The sequence below is a fragment of the Littorina saxatilis genome, linkage group LG17 (genome assembly GCF_037325665.1).
Source record: "Littorina saxatilis isolate snail1 linkage group LG17, US_GU_Lsax_2.0, whole genome shotgun sequence".
Taxonomy (NCBI): Eukaryota; Metazoa; Mollusca; class Gastropoda; order Littorinimorpha; family Littorinidae; genus Littorina; species Littorina saxatilis.
This window is the reverse complement of record NC_090261.1, coordinates 4,054,611-4,077,488: the sequence shown is the minus strand read 5'-3', so window position 1 is coordinate 4,077,488 and position 22,878 is coordinate 4,054,611. Positions and strand designations below refer to the sequence as shown.

General features: G+C 41.1%; 1 protein-coding gene across 2 annotated transcripts; it reads right to left on the bottom strand.

The window, feature by feature from the left end:
- Positions 1–4,902: 4,902 nt before the first annotated feature.
- Positions 4,903–22,674, bottom strand: LOC138953919 (E3 ubiquitin-protein ligase RNF216-like). 2 transcript variants are annotated; one of them, XM_070325906.1, is made up of 11 exons: positions 22,494–22,669; positions 20,437–21,612; positions 19,382–19,674; positions 18,987–19,197; positions 17,450–17,575; positions 14,152–14,340; positions 12,979–13,073; positions 10,254–10,405; positions 8,385–8,627; positions 6,613–6,755; positions 4,903–5,417 (listed from the first exon to the last, which is right to left on the bottom strand). In XM_070325906.1, exons 2-11 carry the CDS (start codon positions 21,596–21,598, stop codon positions 5,281–5,283), a joined length of 2,751 nt encoding a protein of 916 aa, XP_070182007.1. In that variant the 5' UTR covers positions 21,599–21,612; positions 22,494–22,669; the 3' UTR covers positions 4,903–5,280. The 2 variants fall into 2 exon arrangements, with proteins under 2 accessions (XP_070182007.1, XP_070182008.1); XM_070325907.1 differs by having other exon boundaries at positions 5,285–5,417; positions 6,581–6,755; positions 22,494–22,674.
- Positions 22,675–22,878: the final 204 nt, after the last annotated feature.

Below are 22,878 nucleotides of genomic sequence, written 5' to 3'. Positions count from 1 at the left end.
GTGTGTTTGTATGTGTGTTTGTGTGTGATCATGTGTGTTTGTATGTGTTCATATGTGTTCGTGTGTGTTTGTATGTGTTCATATGTGTATGTGTTCATAGTGTGTTTGTGTATGTGTTTTCATGCGTGTGTGTTTTCATGTGTATGTGTGTTTGTATGTGTTCATATGTGTGTTTGTGTATGTGTGTTTGCATGCGTGTGTGTACGTGTGTTTTCATGTGTATGTGTGTTTGCATGTGTTCATGTGTGTGTGTGATGCGCATGCATGTGTGTGTGTTTTCAAGTGTATGTGTGTTTGCATGTGTTCATGTGTGTGTGTGATGCGCATGCATGTGTGTGTGTTTTCAAGTGTATGTGTGTTTGCATGTGTTCATGTGTGTGGTGCGTTGCACGTGTTTTCATGTGTATGTGTGTTTTTATATGTTCATACGTGTGTGTGTGTGTGTGACGACGGCAGGGATGGGGGTTGGCAGTATAAGGGGAGAAGGAGATACATTAATCACTATTTGATAAAAACATTATCATCTAACTTGAAGGTCTCTGTTTGCATGATTGCTTCTGTGAGTGGATATATATAGCTTGTATTTGTGAACACAAACAAGAATTTAATGTGTTGATATACACCTTCAATTTTTGAAAAAAATCTCTATTAACTGATTTTGTTACACAAGCAAACACACACAGAATAGAGTTTCCAATTTTTGTTTAATTTCAAAACAGTGAAACAACAAAACAATGTATATTTGCTGCTTTATAACGTAGCTAGATGAAAGTTGAGGACAATTTCAACATAACAAAATTATGAAAATCAGTTCACAGATTTGAAGATAATTCAAACCAGTTGGACCTCAGCTGATGTTTAATGCAAGTATTTGTAAAACAAGAAGGGCAAAGCCCATACGACTCACATGCTTTACACATTTTTCCTACCAAAATACATGTGACCTTGACCCAAGGTCAAGGTCATCCAAGGTCATGCAACACAAAGCTGTTAATTCAAGACATAGGAAGTACAATGGTGCTTATTGGCTCTTTCTACCATGAGATATGGTCACTTTTAGTGGTTCACTACCTTATTTTGGTCACATTTCATAAGGGTCAAAGTGACCTTGACCTTGATCATATGTGACCGAATGTGTCTCATGATGAAAGCATAACATGTGCCCCACATAATTTTTAAGTTTGAAACAGTTATCTTCCATAGTTCAGGGTCAAGGTCACTTCAAAATATGTATACAATCCAACTTTGAAGAGCTCCTGTGACCTTGACCTTGAAGCAAGGTAAACCAAACTGGTATCAAAAGATGGGGCTTACTTTGCCCTATATATCATATATAGGTGAGGTATTGAATCTCAAAAACTTCAGAGAAAATGGGAAAAATATGAAAAATAGCTGTTTTTTAGGCAACATTTATGGCCCCTGCGACCTTGACCTTGAAGCAAGGTCAAGATGCTATGTATGTTTTTTGGGGCCTTGTCATCATACACCATCTTGCCAAATTTGGTACTGATAGACTGAATAGTGTCCAAGAAATATCCAACGTTAAAGTTTTCCGGACGGACGGACGGACGTCCGGACGGACGGACGGACGTCCGGACGGACGGACGGACGGACGGACGGACGACTCGGGTGAGTACATAGACTCACTTTTGCTTCGCATGTGAGTCAAAAAAAAGGGCACAGGGATCAAAGTTGAGTAAACAAAGTTGTGACCTATTATCCTGAAATATTGATAATCAATTAGTTATAACAAAAGTGTGCACCTGGCAACAGTCTTCAGACTTGTTGGGTCTAACATCTAACAAACTGGAAAATCTGACATTTCTCAACAGTTTTTCCAAAAATTCTTGAGTTTCTGTTTTTGAGAATGTGCATGCGCTTACTTACTCACATATCCATTTTGTACAGAGAAGGTAACTGTCATCCAAATGGAAAGATTAACAACAAAACTGTTTTAATCACCCAGCCATTTAGGCAGCCATGCTTTGTCTCTGGAGGAACACATTCTTGTCATTGTGCATGAACAAGGAACATATAAATACAAATGTTACATGTACAACCAAACAAGAAACAAATAAACACAATGAAACTGGAGACACATACATCTTAAGAATTGATAATCACAGATTTGCTGCATTGCATCACATGGTACGGAAATGTTACTTGTCTGCATAATTTGAGCAGGGCTGTTTTCTGGTGATATAAAGATGTCTTTACACATTACACACAGTAATACAATTGGAACACCCCTCTGAAGACCCCCAATTTAATACTCCCTCCCTCTGAAGACCCCCCCAATTTGAGACTCCCTCCCTCTGAAGACCCCCCAATTTGAGACTCCCTCCCTCTGAAGACCCCCCAATTTGAGACTCCCTCCCTCTGAAGACCCCCCAATTTAAGACTCGCTCCCTCTGAAGACCCCCCAATTTAAGGCTCCCTCCCTTTGAAGACGCCCCAATTTAAGACTCCCTCCCTCTGAAGACCCCCCAATTTAAGGCTCCCTCCCTCTGAAGACCCCCCAATTTAAGGCTCCCTCCCTCTGAAGACGCCCCAATTTAAGGCTCCCTCCCTCTGAAGACCCCCCAATTTAAGACTCGCTCCCTCTGAAGACCCCCAATTTAAGACTCCCTCCCTCTGAAGACCATGTTTTTGGAGACGTTATGTCCACAACCTCTGTAAATTTACCCCGCCCCATTTAAAGACCCCTTCTTTTTGAGACCTGATTTTGTCAGATTTGTGTAGGTCTTAAAGGGGACGTTCCACTGTACCTTGCTCATTAAGCAAGTATTTCTTTCTTTAAACAAAAAGCACTGTACACGAAAATTGCACATAGTTTGTCCACTAGTACTGTTCATTTCATATTGTCATTTCAAAATAAAGCCTTAAACTAAGGATAAAAACAAAGGGTTTTTATGTTAACTTGACTATTCACCAAAACAGGACAGGAATGAAAGATATCAGGACCATAATATAAATTAGTTTTTAACTATTAAGCATTATAATATACTCCCTCTCTGTCTTCTTAAAAGGGATGCTTTCCCAGCTTTGTTATTCAAAGAAGTTTTAGTTCCGTGAAGGTTTGATCCCAAGGGAGTGAGACAAATATGAAATGAGAAAACTTAATCAAGTTATACACACTGCTGAACATCTAGCTGAACAGACTCATCTTTTTCGTTAGTGTTTTCATAAAGTATTTACACATGAGAAAATGAAAATTCTGTCTGCTGCCTTTTCAATATGTACAAAGAAAACTGACTTACAGTTGTAGTGTAAAGTATATGTGTTTTACAGTCCAGGGTTTAGCCTGGGAGAAAAAGGCAATGGGACATTTTTACCCCTCAACCAAATTTCGATGGAACATAGTCGAAGGCAAGAAGCACCAGAGAGGCCTGTACGCGTTTTGACCAAAGATGCAAAATGGTGCAATATGGTGCCATCTGAGAATTAGCCGCTATATCGTGTTATCTCTGTATGCGTGCGTGTGTGTGTGTGTGTGTGTGTGTGCGCGTGTGTGTGGTGTGGTGTGGTGTGGTGTGGTGTGGTGTGGTGTGGTGTGGTGTGTGTGTGTGTGAGTGTAATCCGATGTAAAGTGTACAGTTGGTGGCGCAGTGGTACGTAATCTCAATGCGCCCCTTGACGCACTGAAGGGAATTGTGATGGGACATTTTCAGATTTAATGCGCCAATGGTGAGGGGCGCACAAGTAAATGAAACCCTGCAGTCTGTCAGTCTATTAATAACTGGACCAAGGGGTCCCTGCTATTTAGAGACAACACTTCACTTTTTCAATACTGAGAAATTACACTAGCGTTGGAAGGTTTCAGGGGGTATGCTCTCCTAAGATTAACACTGTAAAAAGATATGTAGTTTAAGAAAACCAACGAGAGCAAAGCTAGGGACGAAGTGAACTCCCCTACCACCTTGTTTGTACTTGCATCTTGTCCAGTTTGGCAGAATATCGTACACAAGGAATCACTGATGTACATTTATGCCACGCCAACTGTACTTCTACTCTTTTACTTCAATATTCTTGCACATGCATATTTCAAGCTCGAATAAAATAAAAATAAGTGACCTATATATCACTGTGAAGTAAATATCAACAATAACACATTTCATTATCATTTTAACAATAATGATCATATAACTCATCCAAAGCAGACAACTCTTCATAGCAAGCAAACAAGGCCAAAAAAAAAAAATTGTCTGTTTAGGGTAACATGACCAAAAAAAGTAGGGTCGGTAGGTAGGTAGGGGTTTTTTTTGTTTTTTTTTGTGTGTGTGTGTGTGTGTGTAAATTCACTTCTTATATTTGATGAATACATGTTTCAAAACTAACGTATAAATAAAACAGAGAGAAAGGGAGAGAAAGAAACGCCAAATGTCTCTTTTTAGCATTTTTACCTCTTTTTTTTTCTTTTTTTTTTTGAAATCAAAAAAAAGTTTTTGGGTCGGCGCCAAATCGATAGGGTCGGTCGGGTTACCCTAAACAGACAATTATTTTTTTTTGGCCCAAGCAAAACAAACCAATCAAAATGAATGCCAATCACAGATGAACCCTCATGCATATTCATGTAAGTACTCACAATGTCCTTGAGTGCTCTGAGAGTTGCTGTATTCTTTGATCAGAAAGCCTGATCATGAAGTGTTTTGTTGATGTAAACTTGACCGTATAGAAGCATACTGTTGCCACCCAAGACGTAAAATCTCACTCTCAGCTTGACACATTTACAGGTACCAAAACTTCAACCTTATCGCTTCCTGTATGGGGTGCTTTTGAATAAACCATGAGATACTGTAATTATCATTTAAAATGGGAATATTTTGTTTCTTTCTTTCTTTCTGCAACATCTGGTAGACAATTAGCTCTCCCCCCCCCCCCCCCCCCCCCTTCTCTACTTCCTTCTTCTTGCCAAATTAGAATTCCCCTTTAATGATACATAATTTTGTATTTACATTTTCCTCCCCGTCTCAGTAATGGGAATCAATAAAATCACTGGGAACAGTCCAATAATTTCACCAAGACACACACACCTGTCTAAATTGAGCATTTCACACACACATCTCTCATCCATTTATCAATAAGTATATCTAGATTGACAATGTTCACCTCCAACAGAATCATATACTGGTCACACACAATTTGAAAAAATACCCCAAAGGATCTAAACTGTTGACAAAATGAAGAAAAGAATGACAGTCTCTTTGTTTTTGGATTTGTTGACAAAATGGCAGCAACTAAGATCAGGAAGCCAGAAGAAAGAACCCCCAACTACAGAAGTTAGTACCAGGGCCATCCTGCCCCTTCTTCGTCCTCCTCAGAATCCACGTCACTGTCTGAACTCATGTCACTTCCACTTCCAGAAGCTTCCCCGTCGTAATCATCCCATCCGTTGCCATGGAACACGTCACCTCCGTCTGAAAGAAACAAAAACAAGGGATTTGGAATAAGAAGGGGGAGGGGAAGGGGGGGAGGGGGGGGGGGGGGGAAGGGCGGATGTTATCATTGCTCTTGCTTGTTACAGACCTCCTAAAGCAGACAGACTGCCAACATTCCAAAATTCAGAATAAAAAACGAAGAACCGTTGGGCAATGGAACGTTAAATTTTCGACAAAACGAAACATTCACCAATTTTTGGTGTTGTCAAAAATGAGATATTCCATAAAGTAACCATTCTTGTTTATTGCTTCAGACCTCATTTTCCATACATGCAGCGGGCCAGCCAGATCACCTGTCAAACAGCCTCAACTCTGGCTCCACATTCATACATGGTGTTTTGATCGGCCAAGTGTACTCTCTTTCAACACATACAATTTGCCCAGCCATTTATGTTGTTTGTGACCACAATGTTTTCATCTTCACGACAGAACATTCTTTCATCAATACCAGAAACGGCCTTAGTTGGTATTGGTACAGGGATCATGTCGTCCTGTGAGATAACCCTCATGGACATTCTGGATGCTTTCTCTAGGGAAAGCGAGTTGCTATACAGCACGGTGCTACCCCATTTTTTTCTTTTTCCTGCATGCATGTATTCCTGAGACTTTCGCTGTCAACTTTGGTTCTTTATCGTGCTCATGCGAGGGTGTTCGGACACCAAGCAGAGTCTGCACAAAGTTGCCTCTAGGAAATAAATCTTTGGCCTGAACTTGGGGTTCGAACCTACGCCGATAGCGACAAGTGGTTTCAAGCCAGGGCCTCTGCCGACTGAGCTATCCCCCCGCTAAAATTCATCTCTTGCAAAAGACAAAATATATGCAAGTGCACTGAAACATATTTGTTGACATATGTACATACATGTGTATATCTATGGCTTTCTTTCTTTCTTTATTTGGTGTTTAACGTCGTTTTCAACCACGAAGGTTATATCGCGACGATATCTATGGCTGATTAGGAATGTGTTCTCAGTGTTATAATCTAAGAGAGCAAAGTGGGATGCTTTGCAAAGAAAAAAGTAGAAAAACATCTCAGAAACAGTAATGAAACTGTGAGTGTGAGTGTGAGTATGATGATGATGGTGATGATGAGCATGAACATGATGATGATGTGCATGATGATGATGGTGGTGATGATAACAAACTTGTTGTAGGAATCAAGGTGGCCCAAACTGACTGTTGTGGATGAGGTTCTCAGGGTTGTACTTGAGGTCGATGTCTGCAGCCTCTGGATGGTCCTTGAGGAACTCTGCCTTGGCCATGGCCGCTGCGCGTTCCATCTCTTGCTGGTGAACCTTGTTCATGTCCCCCTCACCGCATCTGAACAGGGAGAAATCTAGGATGAAACATCTGTGTGCACTAAGCCACCAGTTTAAACAAAAATACAGTGGAACCCCCCTTTTAAGACCTTCAAAAGTCTGAGAAAATCAGGTCTTAACACTTTCGTGACGGGATGCGACTATATTAGTAATAGCGCTGCAACGCCCACGGACGGGAAGCGACTATTTTAGTATTAGACATACAAGGTACACGACTCGTGATTGCTTCCCGGTTTTTGAAGCTTGCAGTAAATTGAGTTGTTTCCCTTGATACACGTGGTTTTCTCTTCCGGCTTGATCAAATTAGTGCAGATTTGCGTGGTGTTTTCGAACAAAAAAAATGAATCGAAGGCGAGCCTTGTCACGGGAGGAGATTCTCCGGATGTTGGATCTTGAGGATCCTGTAGATCATGATACATCGTGTCGTTTTAGCCTCAAGAAAGCGATAATAGCAGTGATATTGAGGAAGAAGCAGTCCCGTTGTTGCTAGTACGAGTCGGCAACTACACGTGGTAGGGGGTGATACTGCTAGACGAACATGTATCTCGGAATCGTGCAGGAGCTATGGGGGCGTGGCAGCACTGATAACAATGGATGGCTGGAGCCTTCAAATCCTTTTGGAATTGTTCATAGGTGTACAGTTGGTACTTTGTTGTGAAAATGTGACTTATATTCAATATGGATTACCTAGACATCATTTGGTGAGTGTTACAGTTTTGTTTCATTTGAGTCAGGATGCTAGCTGTGAGTGAATGCGTGATTTGCTTGTTTTTTTCTTTGTACTGTCTGCTTATTTCTGTGTACAATGTTAACAATATTTCAGCTAATTCATAGGTTTTACACCTTGTTTGGTTATAACATTATTTATAATACTTTCTGTTAAAAAATAACTTTTAAAAAAAGCAGTGGAAAATAAAACACACACAAAAAAACGTTAAAAAACACAAATTATCCCCCTTTCACCCCCCTTTCACCCCCCTTTGCTCAAACAAATCGCGTGACAAACTTATAAATAGCACGACTGAACTGGGCATCCATTTTTGAATTAGTACACACAATTTGGTGGTGATTGGACTTAATTCAAGCTTGCTAGACAGATTTCTTTACAGTTACTGATTTTTGGGAAGTTTCTTGGTGGCAAGCTTGGGCAGGCAGGACGTTAACGCCGTGGCAGTGCTAGTCACAATAGTGTTAAAAAGAAGGGAGTCTTAAAATGGAGGTCAATTTACAGAGGTTATGAACACAACATCTGCAAAAGCAAGGTCTTAAAAGGGAGGAAGTCTTAAAATGGGGGTCTTAAAAAGGGGGTTCCACTGTATCACATCGTTTTCTGCAGGCAATGTGTGAGAAATGTTTGGCCTGAGCAGAACATTCGGTTTTGTTTTACAGGCATATTCTTGTGTGCAGAAAATTGAAATACAGGTACATGTACACACAAACTTACATACCCACAAGAGCACGCACACATGCACGTACCCACCCATCAGGGGATCTCAAGAAGACCATTGTAAATGCCTTTGTACAGATGAAACACCAAAGTATACTTGTTGCCGTTGAAATGGTTGTAGTCTGGCTCTCTACCAGACCTGATATTAGGGTAAAAACATAGTGCACCAAATGGTAACCATACTTGTTGCCGTTGAAGTGGCTGTAATCGATGTCGGGCTGGCGGCAGATGTAGCAGCTTGTGGCCCCACAGATACAGGTCATCTTGTTGCAGCCTGTGTCCTTGACAAAACGCTTGCCGCAGTTGTGACACTTTCGCAGCATGGCCTCCGTCACCCGCTTCTCGATGAAGGTGCGCATGTCGGTCTCGCTCTGCTTTTCCACTTCCTCACACTTGAGGGGAACGTGGTTCGGTTCTTGGCAAAACCTGACCAATCAGAGGGATAGTGATTTAAACATTAAAACCTGTTCTTGGCAGTGTAGATCATTCCTCTCAAAGCATTTCACCCACAGGATAATGACAACTACTGGGAAAGGTCACTAATCAAAGTCCACCCCCATCACCCACAGGATAATGACAACCACTGGGAAAGGTCACTAATCAAAGTCCACCCCCATCACCCACAGGATAATGACAACCACTGGGAAAGGTCACTAATCAAAGTCCACCCCCATGTCCTCCTGCACCCCCCAAAATAGAAAGGAAGTAAAGTGGACCTCCACATACCAAAAACCTTCACCTTTTATCAGCCTTTTGTTCATGTACCCCCATGGGGTTTTATGAAATAAACGTTTGCCTTGCCTTGTTAGCCTCTCCAGCACAAGAATCAAAACCAAGGTGTTCATGTACTTGATCTTTTTCTTCTTCTTTGTTCATGGGCTGAAACTCCCAAGTTCACTCATGTTTTTGCATGAGTGGATTTTTATGTGTATGACCATTTTTACCCCGCTATTCAGGCAGCCATACGCCGCTTTCGGGGGAAGCATGCTGGGAATTTCGTGTCTCTATAGCCCACCAAACTCTGACATGGATTACAGGATCTTTTTTGTGCGCACTTGGTCTTGTGCTTGCGTGTACACACGAAGGGGGACAAGGCACGTCTGTGAAGAGGGATAACCTTAAACTGTCACCAATCTTGCTGGTTTGTCCTAACTTGGTCTTGTGCTTGCGTGTACACACAAAGGGGGACAAGGCACGTCTGTGAAGAGAGATAAACTTAAACTGTCACCAATCTTGCTGGTTTGTCCTAACTTGGTCTTGTGCTTGCGTGTACACACGAAGGGGGACAAGGCACGTCTGTGAAGAGAGATAAACTTAAACTGTCACCAATCTTGCGTGTACACACGAAGGGGGACAAGGCACGTCTGTAAAGAGAGATAAACTTAAACTGTCACCAATCTTGCTGGTTTGTCCTAACTTGGTCTTGTGCTTGCGTGTACACACGAAGGGGGACAAGGCACGTCTGTGAAGAGAGATAAACTTAAACTGTCACCAATCTTGTGTGTACACACGAAGGGGGACAAGGCACGTCTGTGAAGAGAGATAAACTTAAACTGTCACCAATCTTGTGTGTACACACGAAGGGGGACAAGGCACGTCTGTGAAGAGAGATAAACTTAAACTGTCACCAATCTTGTGTGTACACACGAAGGGGGACAAGGCACGTCTGTGAAGAGAGATAAACTTAAACTGTCACCAATCTTGTGTGTACACACGAAGGGGGACAAGGCACGTCTGTGAAGAGAGATAAACTTAAACTGTCACCAATCTTGTGTGTACACACGAAGGGGGACAAGGCACGTCTGTGAAGAGAGATAAACTTAAACTGTCACCAATCTTGCTGGTTTGTCCTAACTTGGTCTTGTGCTTGCGTGTACACACGAAGGGGGACAAGGCACGTCTGTGAAGAGAGATAAACTTAAACTGTCACCAATCTTGCTGGTTTGTCCTAACTTGGTCTTGTGCTTGCGTGTACACACGAAGGGGGACAAGGTGCGTCTGTGAAGAGAGATAAACTTAAACTGTCACCAATCTTGCTGGTTTTGTCCTGACCTGCAGGAGTCCTTGAGACACTCGGGGTTGAGGCAGTGGAAGACGCGGTCCTCGGGGTTGTCCATGATGGTGGCAAAGTTACAGAAGGGACAGTCCACCAGGTCCGGGATGCCTGCCTGCCTCACCTCCTCTTCCTGTAGCTTGCGCAGCACCTGCACAGTCAACGCAGCGTGTCAGTAGTCAGGCATGGGAGTGGCTGAGAGGAAAAAAACTCTAAAATCTAGGGGGTTCGGCACATTTTTGTAATCTAAACAACGAAGTGACTGTGGTAAGATGAACAAAGTTAAAAAACAAAGGAATACTGTACTCCCCGATACAAGAACGAGACAAGACGGTACGAATTTTCGCTTATGGAAGCTTACATTTTTGTAAAGCAAGATCAAAATTTACGCATTTCAGACCAAATCCAGTGGAAATCAACTACTTGGCTCACCGAGACGAGCTGAAGCCAATTTTCTTTTTTCCTCTGAAATTTCATTTCTAAACCGCTGAAATGAGCAGATCCGAGGACCATTCCCATGCCTGACAGTGGAACCTCCCTTTTAAGACCCCTTAAATTTGACACTCCTTCCCTTTTCTAAACCCCTGTTTTCTCTGACTTTCTGTTCAATACCTGCACAGTCAACGCGGCGTGTCAGTGTTGGGAATACAGAGGAACCCCCCTTTTAACACCCCCTACATTTAACAATTTCTCCTTTTTAAGACCTTGCTTTCTCAGATTTCTGTTCATAACCTCTGTAAGTTTACCTCTACAGTGGAGTCCAGCTATAACGAACCTGGGTATAACGAAATCCCGCTTTTAACGAACTGCCATTGATTTCCCGGCAGACAGCCTTCTATTTCTTACTTGTTACTTTCCGGCTACAATGAACCTTTTGAACTCATTTGCATAACGAACCCCTCTTCTAACAAACACGTTTTCATCGCCCCAGAGCCGTTTTGTCTCTAAAAGTCACAAGGCTACAACGAACTGATGTCAATAATTGTCTCCAAAGACAAAAATACACAAAAATACACAAACACAAGTGCACATCGCATGATGAGCGAACTCTGAACAAACTAACAGCGGGAGGTGCACAGATTGAACCAAAACCGAAAGTTGTGGTGACGTCATGACATTTTGCGATGTACGTCAGCGAAGCTCGTGCACATGTGGTCTGTCTTGCTAAAAACAATGGCTGATGAACATGGTTTCGAAATCTGGAACTGTTTTTTTGTTTTCTCCGATCCGTGACCGAGTGACAAGATATATAGAACCACGCGTTCATTTGAATCAATACTCTCCTCAGGCAGTGAAGTCTCCTAAATTGCTCAACACTGTGGACAGTCCGGAGTGCAGTTATGTCCCGTGAATGAGCGAGTCAAAGTTTTATCATGAAAACTGACGCTTTTCGTGCACCTCCCGCTGTTAGTTTGCTAGAGCTCTCTATGGGTTATATTATAAAGCTGTTGAAAACATGCAGAGATTGTACTCTCCAAGGAAAGATCGATGGGACGATCATTTGAAGGTGAGTGGGAAAACTTGTCTTGAGGCCATTTAGGGTTGAAAACTCTACAGCGAATTACTGATATAACGAACTAAATCAAAAGTGAATACACCAGAAGACATTAAAATATCCAGTATGAGCATTGGTGGTTGTATGTAAGTGTTCTCAAGAAAATCCCAAATTGCTTTTTGATACAAGCAGGAGTAGCCTTTGTCACAATATTTGAACAGTTTCTCAATCGAAACGATGGCAGGTAAGTATAAGTGTGGAATTATTGACTTAGAAGATTGTCGGTAAGCTTTCTTTGTCTTGAATAGGCTTTATTCTTGTCAATCTATAGGTACAAGATCTTGCAGTGATTTTTTAATGCAAGTATTTGGCCATAATATATGTGTAGATTTATTGGCTGGTCAGTGCCTGTGACACAGCTCCTTAATTGTAATGTCCCTGTATCAACCTGCTGAGTAATTGATCAAGTGCAGTCTCGTGTAAGAAGATGCATAGATCAATTTTCTTTTGTTTATTTCAAGAGACATGGCAAACTACTGTTGTGACCCCCCCCCCCCCCACACACACACACACACACAAAAGGAGGAGTCTGAAAATAGAGTGGAGTCTGGGTACAACGAATCTCAAGGTTTTAAAGGGGGGTTCCACTGTACTATCATTATTATTATAATTAATAGTCTATGCAGATTTAACTGCAAAAAAACACACAATATTTGTTACTTAAAAACTAACATGTATTTTCAATGCTTAAATTTTAAAAGAATGAAACGTAACTTTGGGAAATGTGTCTTGAAACTGGATGTAATCCCAGGTTCATAGTCAAGTGCTTGTCGAGTTCTCTGACCCACTCAGGCAAGAAAAGGTACACCATTCAAATAGAATGAAAAACTTGGGTTACTTGTTCACGACTGTAAGAGTGTTTTTTGGCCAAGAGAAGCACTCCTACCTGCGGACAGTACATGTACAACTTTTGACTGTTTTTCCTCCAGTAAAAGGCAGTAGCTACCTAACCTTCACTCAAATCAAACATAGAACTGTTCAGTACATGTGTGCATTATTTTAAAAAAAGTAAAAAGAAAAAGAGGTATTGTACATGAAATGTGCATTGTAGCTCAAACACATTTATAACAGTTAATAAGGAATATTGTAACAATCAGTGGTATTTATTAAACACCCCACATGATGTGCTTGGCAAATTAAAAAAAATAAATTAAAAAAAGCACATGTACCTTTGAAAACATAGATGATGGCAAGACCACCTTCAGCACAGACAGAGGTATCTGGTGTTCACAGAAACCAGTCAAACAGGGAAAGCTGGTTTTACCTGTAAGAAAAAACCATTTTACTGCTAGTGTTATTACGTTTTTGTAAATTTTAATCATAAGCATTGCACTCCACACACCTCCACTAAATTAAACACACTTGCCTCCCCCCCCCCCCCTCCTCTTTATTTAAAAGTCTTTTATCTTTAACATACTGCAATGCCAGACTAAACTCCCATTTTTCCTTGAACTGAATTGCATTCTCACAGCAACTACTATTCCTTAATACCACTTCTTGCACATTTTTCTTTAAATTTGTCTCTTTTATGCCAAACTTACAGATTTTTGGAAGATCAAAAACAGACGGAACATTGTTCACAGTTCACATCCATGTAACACCATTGGAAAGTTAAAACTATAGGCAGCGTTGTTCCCAGACCTGGTCTTCGGTCATTTAGGCATAGTCTTTTGATACAACGCATTGTTCTGACACCAAGCTTTGTCAAGTGGGACATGTTTTGACACAACAATTTATTATGGTCAGGACATTCTGACCGATACGTAGTTTGAAATCAAGGTCCAATTGACCTATTGTCCACTGTGTCTGAAAAAAACACTGTATAGTTATGCCCGGTAGCTCAGTTAGCACTGGACTTGTGATCCTAAGGTCGCAGGTTCAAATCTGGCAACGGACTGACACAATAACAATAACAATAACAGCACTTTATTGTCCATTAAAATATTACATAAAAATGGAAATTTTTCTTCGGCACACCCTGTCTGCCTGTAAACGATTATAACAACAATTGTATAGGACGACACACATAAAACATAAAACATAAAAGGGATACAATCAAATATGATATTGCACTATGTAAATTTACCCTCTCATATCACAGGAGTTGGATCAACTTTATGTGCAGGCTGAGAGACGGTATCTATGTTCCACCCCTGTGTCACCAATGTGGAACGTAAAAGAACACAGACATACTGCCAATAAGTGCAGGTGGCTGATTACACCTAAACACACACACCCCTGGGTAGCGCCACTCTGTTGCTGCTAGCTTTCCACTGGGAGGAAGCGACCCCAATTTCCCAGTGATGGGACAATAAAATAATAAAAATGAAAAATGAAATGACCTTCCCCAAAGGCAGCCTCCACAGAGCGAGCGATGCACTGGCGACAGAAGAGATGACCATCGGCACAATTGTTCATCTCCTCAAACAGACACTCATCCTCGAAGCAGCAGTTACACTCGTACAGTTCCTTGCGACCTCTGGCCAGCTCCACTCGCGCTGCTCGTCTTGCCGCTATCCGATCAAAATGGTCTGCAGCAAAGAACACTTAACACTGTCAGTACAGGAGCAACAAAATCTGTACAGAAAATGCTTTTGAATCAGAATTTTGTTAATATGGAAAATTGGCCTGATCAAGGCCAAACACAGAAAACTTCCTCACAAAGACAAACATCAGTAAAGTAAGTGTACTTGAAAATACAATATTCATACACATAATGAAGTTATCCACTGTCAGAGATTTCCATCAAAACATTGTTAACTTTGTCAATGAAAAAGAACAGGATAACAAGAAAAATGTACTCACCAGAACAAAAAAAGCACATGAACAATAATTATTACAAAATTGGACCGGTTTTGATATGCAGTTTTCATCAGCAAAAAAAAGACAAGAACAAAACAACAACAGGAGATGACAGAGAGAGAAAGAGATGACAGAGAGAGAAAGAGATGACAGAGAGAGAAAGAGATGACAGAGAGAGAAAGAGATGACAGAGAGAGAAAGAGATGACAGAGAGAGAAAGAGATGACAGAGAGAGCAAGAGATGACAGAGAGAGAATGAGATGACAGAGAGAGAAAGAGAATGAAGAAAATCAGAATAGAAGACCTAACGTTCAACAAGTCGCGTAAGGCAAAAATACAATATTTAGTCAAGTAGCTGTCGAACTCACAGAATGAAACTGAACGCAATGCCATTTTTCAGCAAGACCGTATACTCGTAGCATCGTCAGTCCACCGCTCATGGCAAAGGCAGTGAAATTGACAAGAAGAGCGGGGTAGTAGTTGCGCTAAGAAGGATAGCACGCTTTTCTGTACCTCTCTTTGTTTTAACTTTCTGAGCGTGTTTTTAATCCAAACATATCATATCTATATGTTTTTGGAATCAGGAACCGACAAGGAATAAGATGAAAGTGTTTTTAAAATTGATTTGGACAATTTAATTTTTATAATAATTTTTATATATTTAATTTTCAGAGCTTGTTTTTAATCCGAATATAACATATTTATATGTTTTTGGAATCAGCAAATGATGGAGAATAAGATAAACGTAAATTTGGATCGTTTTATAAATTTTTATTTTTTTTTACAATTTTCAGATTTTTAATGACCAAAGTCATTAATTAATTTTTAAGCCACCAAGCTGAAATGCAATACCGAAGTCCGGGCTTCGTCGAAGATTACTTGACCAAAATTTCAACCAATTTGGTTGAAAAATGAGGGCGTGACAGTGCCGCCTCAACTTTCACGAAAAGCCGGATATGACGTCATCAAAGACATTTATCCAAAAAATGAAAAAAACGTTCGGGGATTTCATACCCAGGAACTCTCATGTCAAATTTCATAAAGATCGGTCCAGTAGTTTAGTCTGAATCGCTCTACACACACACACACACACAGACAGACACACACACACACACACGCACATACACCACGACCCTCGTTTCGATTCCCCCTCGATGTTAAAATATTTAGTCAAAACTTGACTAAATATAACAAACAAGAAGGGCAAAGCCCATACGACTCACATGCTTGACCTTAACATGACCTTGACCTTCAGGGTCAAGGTCAAATAACTAAACCTAGCAATGACATCATACACGAAGAACTGCTTTACACATTTTTCCTACCAAAATACATGTGACCTTGACCCAAGGTCATCCAAGGTCATGCAACGCAAAGCTGTTAATTCAAGACATAGGAAGTACAATGGTGCTTATTGGCTCTTTCTACCATGAGATATGGTCACTTTTAGTGGTTCACTACCTTATTTTGGTCACATTTCATAAGGGTCAAAGTGACCTTGACCTTGATCTTATGTGACCAAATGTGTCTCATGATGAAAGCATAACATGTGCCCCACATAATTTTTAAGTTTGAAACAGTTATCTTCCATAGTTCAGGGTCAAGGTCACTTCAAAATATGTATACAATCCAACTTTGAAGAGCTCCTGTGACCTTGACCTTGAAGCAAGGTAAACCAAACTGGTATCAAAAGATGGGGCTTACTTTGCCCTATATATCATATATAGGTGAGGTATTGAATCTCAAAAACTTCAGAGAAAATGGGAAAAATGTAAAAAATAGCTGTTTTTTAGGCAACATTTATGGCCCCTGCGACCTTGACCTTGAAGCAAGGTCAAGATGCTATGTATGTTTTTTGGGGCCTTGTCATCATACACCATCTTGCCAAATTTGGTACTTATAGACTGAATAGTGTCCAAGAAATATCCAACGTTAAAGTTTTCCGGACGGACGTCCGGACGGACGGACGGACGGACGACTCGGGTGAGTACATAGACTCACTTTTGCTTCGCATGTGAGTCAAAAAGGAACAAAGAGTGTTCCTTAAACTTTGTTTTTTTTAAAGTTTAACGTCAGGTACTGTCTGTCTGCTTCTGTTCTGATTTTCTTCATTCTCTCTCTGTCATCTCTGTCATCTCTTTCTCTCTCTGTCATCTCTTTCTCTCTCTGTCATCTCTTTCTCTCTCTGTCATCTCTTTCTCTCTCTGTCATCTCTGTCATCTCTTTCTCTCTCTGTCATCTCTTTCTCTCTCTGTCATCTCTGTCTCTGTCTGTCATCTCTTTCTCTCTCTGTCATCTCTGTCATCTCTTTCTCTCTCTGTCACCTCTTTCTGTCTCTGTCACCTCTTCTCTTATTCAAATTGTTTTGTTTTGCTGAAGAATACCAAGCCAATGCTGTAATTGTTTGTGTGCTGTTTAATGTGTACATTTTTCTTGTTGTCTTGTTCTAGTTCTCCTCACATGCAGTCTCTTGTTCCATTTTTGTCAATGAAAGCTGACATTTAACATCGTGACTAGCATCAAATTTATCTTGAATTGGGCTTTAATTGATGCTCGTTACCTTTACATCACCCCCTTATGATTGCAGTGCGGCATCACAACACTGAGCTTCATTTCACGGGTGCGCATGGGTGAAGGGGCTCTTTTAATCAAATTAATAAATGTTCACTGGAACCTGCAGACTACAAACTCAATTCAATTCGTCAGCAGACAAATACTGAGGGTCAAAGACATTCTAACGACCTATACTTTCAAGACCCAAACATGCCCTTCTGCAAACGATTACAGGAATTCGTTCCTTGCAGTTTTGAGGTATAAAAGAAAATAGTTATGTCATACCTTTGACTCTCTGTTCGTTCAAGGTGTACCACAGCTCGTAGAAGAAATATTCATCTGGCTCCTCCGGGTAAACCAGGGGGGCATCTTTTGTTTCTTGGCGTAACGCCTTGGAATCTCTGCCCGTGGCTGAAAAAAGTAGCACAAGGTCAAGGAACTCCAAATGCTCATGAAATAGAACCCCCCCCCACACACACACACACACAACCCAACCCCAACAAAGCATGGTTCACTACATTTGCAAGTTTATAATCAAATGGCAAAGACTGTAAACCTTAAACATGCCGAATGAACAACAATGACAACATTTCTGTCAAATTCATTTCCCTCTTTTGGCCAAACTCTCACAAACTACAAATTTGTTGCTTGCCAAATTTGTGCATGTCTGTTGAGGCAGAATATCTAATACCTTACTAATACACAAGATTTGGGATTAAGAAAAGTTTTACGTAACCTAAGAGAGACAAAACTGGATCACTGTGTTACTGCTTTAAATTTAACATACTAAAACACTGCACTTGCCAACAAACGCGTCACCTTTCTTACACATACTTTCATGTCTTGATGTCCTCCGACACTGTGACAATTCTCTCCAATTACTTGTGGTATGTTATTTTCAAAAGAAGCACACATTACCATAAATAATGTTCCTAGAGTTTCAATCTCCATCTTAGGAACAAGAATGGTAGGTTATTGAAACGTTTAATTACTTACAAAACAAAATCTTACATTGACGTACAGTATGTACACCCAGTGGTCTTTTAAGCAGAACAAGTCAACGTTCCAGTGACCTACCGTTCTGGTTTTTTTATTGTGAATTTTGGAACGTTAGCATTTGGAACATTAGCATTTGGAACGTTAGCATTTGGAACGTTAGCATTTGGAACATTAGCATTTGGAACGTTAGCATTTGGAAATTAGCATTTGGAACGTTAACATTGGGAACATTAGCATTTGGAACGTTAGCATTTGGAACGTTAGCATTTGGAACGTTAGCAGTCTATCTGTTTGTGGATGTCTCCGTCAAACCAGCGCAGTACAGCGGAACCTCCATTTTTTTTCTCTTCTTTCTTCTTCTGCGTTCGTGGGCTGAAACTCCCACGTACACTCGTGTTTTTTGCACGAGTGGAATTTTACGTGTATGACCGTTTTTTTACCCCGCCATTTAAGCAGCCATACGCCGTTTTTGGGGGAAGCATGCTGGGTATTTTCGTGGTTCTATAACCCACCGAACTCTGACATGGATTACAGGATCTTTTTCGTGCGCACTTGGTCTTGTGCTTGTGTGTACACACGGCGGTGTTCGAACACCGAGGAGAGCCTGCACACAAAGTTGACTCTGAGAAATAAATACCTGATCTCTCGCCAAACGTGGGGACGAACTCACGCTGACAGCGGCCAACTGGATACAAATCCAGCGCGCTACCGACTGAGCTACATCCCCGCCCACCTCCATTTTAAAAAAAGGAGGGAGTCTTAAAGTGGGGAGTCTTAAAGTGGGGGTTCCACTGTACATTGACTAACTTGTTGTCGTGCTTACCCAGAATCTCGTGTCTGTACGCCTCGACTTCTTTGACGATGGGCAGGAGGTGAGAGCGGTGTTTGTCCACCACAGTCTTCATGTAGCTTGATTTGAAGTCTGGGAAATCATGCTTCAGCTGAGAAGTCACATGCGCCTTGTAACTCTCCTTCATCTCCTTCTCCTCATCTGCAAACGTGGTGGCGGGATCTGGAAACTTGGCCAGAAATTCCTGGGAAAAATAAATGCAAAAAATTGTGTGTGGATTACAGTTAGACAGACAGGTAGGCAAACACAATCATCTGGATTCTATGGTAAAATCTCAAGAAAAAACTTTCTATCTAAGCACCCACTTCTTGTACATATCTGACCCTAAACATCCCCCATAAAGTATAAATTATGCTTATGCTCCAAACCTGAAGGGTGAACTTCATTTTGTGCAGACGGTGCTTTCTTGCTGCCTTAGTCTGCTTCTCCACAACATCCTTAAGGCGAGGATACTCTTTGTGTTCAAACATCTCCGTGGCAAGTACATTGACCCGATCTTCTGCGTTCTTGCATGCCTCCAGACGCTCAAAGATGTAGTTGGGGTCACAGTCCGGAAAGATGTCTCGCAGATGTCTCACGTCATCTTGAAGGAAAGAGTCCTCTCTCGACGTATTGATTCCAGCTTTTAATGGGCTGGAGGCAGGCGTACCGGGTCCTGATTCTGAAAAACACCAGTAAAATACAAAGAAATGGTGGGACAAAGTTTAGATCAGAAAAAAACACCAATTTGTAAACATGAAGCAAAAATGTCCCTTGACCGTGTAAACTGTAAATTGAACTTCTTGACTCTACTGTCTTAACCTTTGGTTAATTGTATTGTTTCTTATTTCTTTGCCTATAATTGTATTGTTTCTTATTTCTTTGCCTATAATTGTATTGTTTCTTATTTCTTTGCCTATAATTGTATTGTTTCTTATTTCTTTGCCTATAATTGTATTGTTTCTTGTTTCTTTGCCTATAATTGTATTGTTTCTTGGCCTATAATTGTATTGTTTCTTGTTTCTTTGCCTATAATTGTATTGTTTATAATTTCTTTGCCTATAATTGTATTGTTTCTTTGCCTATAATTGTATTGTTTCTTATTTCTTTGCCTATAATTGTATTGTTTCTTATTTCTTTGCCTATAATTGTATTGTTTCTTATTTCTTTGCCTATAATTGTATTGTTTCTTATATCTTTGCCTATAATTGTATTGTTTTTTATATCTTTGCCTATAATTGTATTGTTTTTTATATCTTTGCCTATCATTGTATTGTTTTTTATTTCTTTGCCTATAATTGTATTGTTTCTTATATCTTTGCCTATAATTGTATTGTTTCTTATATCTTTGCCTATAATTGTCAGTCAAGATGTGTTACAACTAATCTGTAAGGTTCTCGGTGGTACAGACAGAACAGATGCTGCTGATGATAACGGACTGTACCTGATTTTGACGTCTCCAGTTCCCCGGCGTGTGAATGTGATAGAGAGATCTCTTCCTGACTGTTGGTCTCCCCTCTCAGCAGTTCCTCGATCACCAGCTGCACTCGGTCCGGCTTGTAGTAGTGGGCCTCCACCAGCGCGTAGATCTCGTTCTCGTCTTTTTCTGGAAACATCTTGGAAACCACCCTCATGTCACGGAAAACTGGGTCGTCCCGAACCAGTGGATTATTGGATATGGAGCCCTCCCTTGCATTAACAGGCTTAGGTGTAGTTGGGTCAGCTGCAGAAACATCAGCAGAGGATGCTGGCTCAGCCAGCAGTGTTATTCTAACTAGCCGGCGACAGTCTTCATTCCCCGCATGCTTTTCTAAGAGTTCGTAGATTGAGGATGGGTCTACGTGGGGGAATTCGCTGGTCAGCTTTACAGCCTGACTGAAAATGTCATCGCTCTCTTTTTGTGGATTGTCCTGCACCTTATGCATCACTTTCTTCACATCTTCTGTAACCCTGTTGTTAGGCTTGTCATCCTCAGCTATCTGCCTTGAGGTCTCACCGCCAACGTTGGGTTCAGCTGCACCTGTTGCCTCACGGCTCTCTTCACCGGCGTGCCCTCCGGGGCTGGAAGCTGTGGCACTACTCTCCAAAATGGTCACCGTGGTGATGTTAAGTCTGTCTGGGTCACCGCGATGCTTTGCAAGAGTCTCGAACACCTTAGTGGCGTCAGAGCCAGGGATGATGTTGGCAATGATGTCTGCGTCGTTGACCAGAGACGTCTCTTTCCACAGCTGTCTGGGGTCTGGTTCAGTGTTAGATGTTGTGTTGTTGCGGTTGAAATCAGCTCCCTCTTCTTCTTCTACATCAGACAAAACCAGAGTTTCTCTGGATGCGCTGTGCGCGGGAGACGCATTCTGTCCCCAATCTTTCCCACCTGGTTGTTCTCTTTTCTCTCCTTGTGTTTTCACCTCACTGGATGTTCCTTCCTCTTCACTCGACAGGTGGAAGAGTTCATACTCCAGTGTCGCTTGAGAGTTTGATGGCCCTCCATTCTGCGTCTTACTGGAGGCGCCGCTGTCAGACTTTAACAGCTTTGTTCGTTTCTCCTGGGAGCTGTCGTCCTCTAGAACTGTGCCCGAGGGTCGCTTGCGATTGTTTCCTCCCTCCATTTTGTATGCTGCAACTGAGGAAAGCAGACAGTTATTTCTAAACCAGGTTTTGGCAAAAAGTATATATATACGCAAGCTAATCTTTTTACCTTTTTAGCAATGTTACCTGCGATTAAATTCATCATTTGATGGAGTAATGCTACAGTGGACTAGCGACAGCCTTAACACGGAATAAAACAAATCCTACATGTTCAAGGTTGCTTCAAGGAAGAAGCAAGTGCAGTTACAACGCAAATGCATGATTCATATGTCTGTTTTTAACATAGAGAAACAAATAAATACAAACTCAAGGGATGATTCCTCTTGTCTTACCAAAATTGTAAATGTATGCTGAAATTGTAATGTACACTTGAACCATACATGCCACTCTGCTTTGTCTTTATCTGAGTCATGGTTTATTGGAGACTGCTGTACCCACCAAAATACAAAGTACATAGTTCCGGAACCGACTGGTCGCTTATGGAGCCCCCAAACTCATGAACACATGATCAATGAATTTCTATTGTTGAGGTACAAGTCTTTTTAAGTTAAGTCCAAAACTGATTGATAATAACAATTATATTTTGCATTTATCCTACAATAAAATGTGACATTCTGCGGATATTTAAGTTCTACGAGGCTTACCGTTTCAACAAATGAGTTGAGGAAGTGATGATTTAGTTACATAGGTGAGTTGAAATTTGCAATCTGAATACAAAATCGGGAATTCATTATTCTTAACACTATCCTTGGCATAACTAGGTCCATCATGCTCTACTCTACCACTACATTTGAAGTCAACATGTAGTGTGAAACATCAGCTGCGGTAAAACTGTGCTTTCGGTTTGTGACCTGAGCGGGTGACATTTTCAGTTCTCTTTTTCACTTTCACACAGACCAACCAAAAGACACTCACACACGATCGGATTTAGCTGGCTATCTCCTTCCGTTTCTTGCGTTCTGTGTCAACTAGGTATTGACAAGCAATGACTGAATGAGCATTGCCACAAACTGTTTAGCTGTGCATCTTTTCAAAGAGTTTTTGGAAACTGACGCATTGAAGCAGCCATGACAGCGGAAGTTACTGGAGTTTCTAAGGGACACTACTCTTGCTGTAACAACAGATCTACTTTCGCTTTCCGTGTACAAGCGCAGCGTCACTCCGAGACCGTTGAGAAGGAGATCGTCGGATCTGTGCGCTGAATTCGACAGCTCTTTGATACAGATATATATTCATTGTGTATTTGAGCAAACTGCTTACAAATTGTGGCATAGACAGTAATATTGCTGAGGTACACTGT

Coding starts and splice junctions, on each gene's coding strand:
- LOC138953919 (XM_070325906.1), bottom strand. CDS start 21,598: ATGGAGGGAGGAAACAATCGCAAGCGACCCTCGGGCACAGTTCTAGAG. Junction 10,406..12,978: donor CATCATCTATGTTTTCAAAG/GTACATGTGCTT, acceptor TTGACTGTGCAG/GTGCTGCGCAAGCTACAGGA. Junction 6,756..8,384: donor AGCCACTTCAACGGCAACAA/GTATGGTTACCA, acceptor CTCCCTGTTCAG/ATGCGGTGAGGGGGACATGA.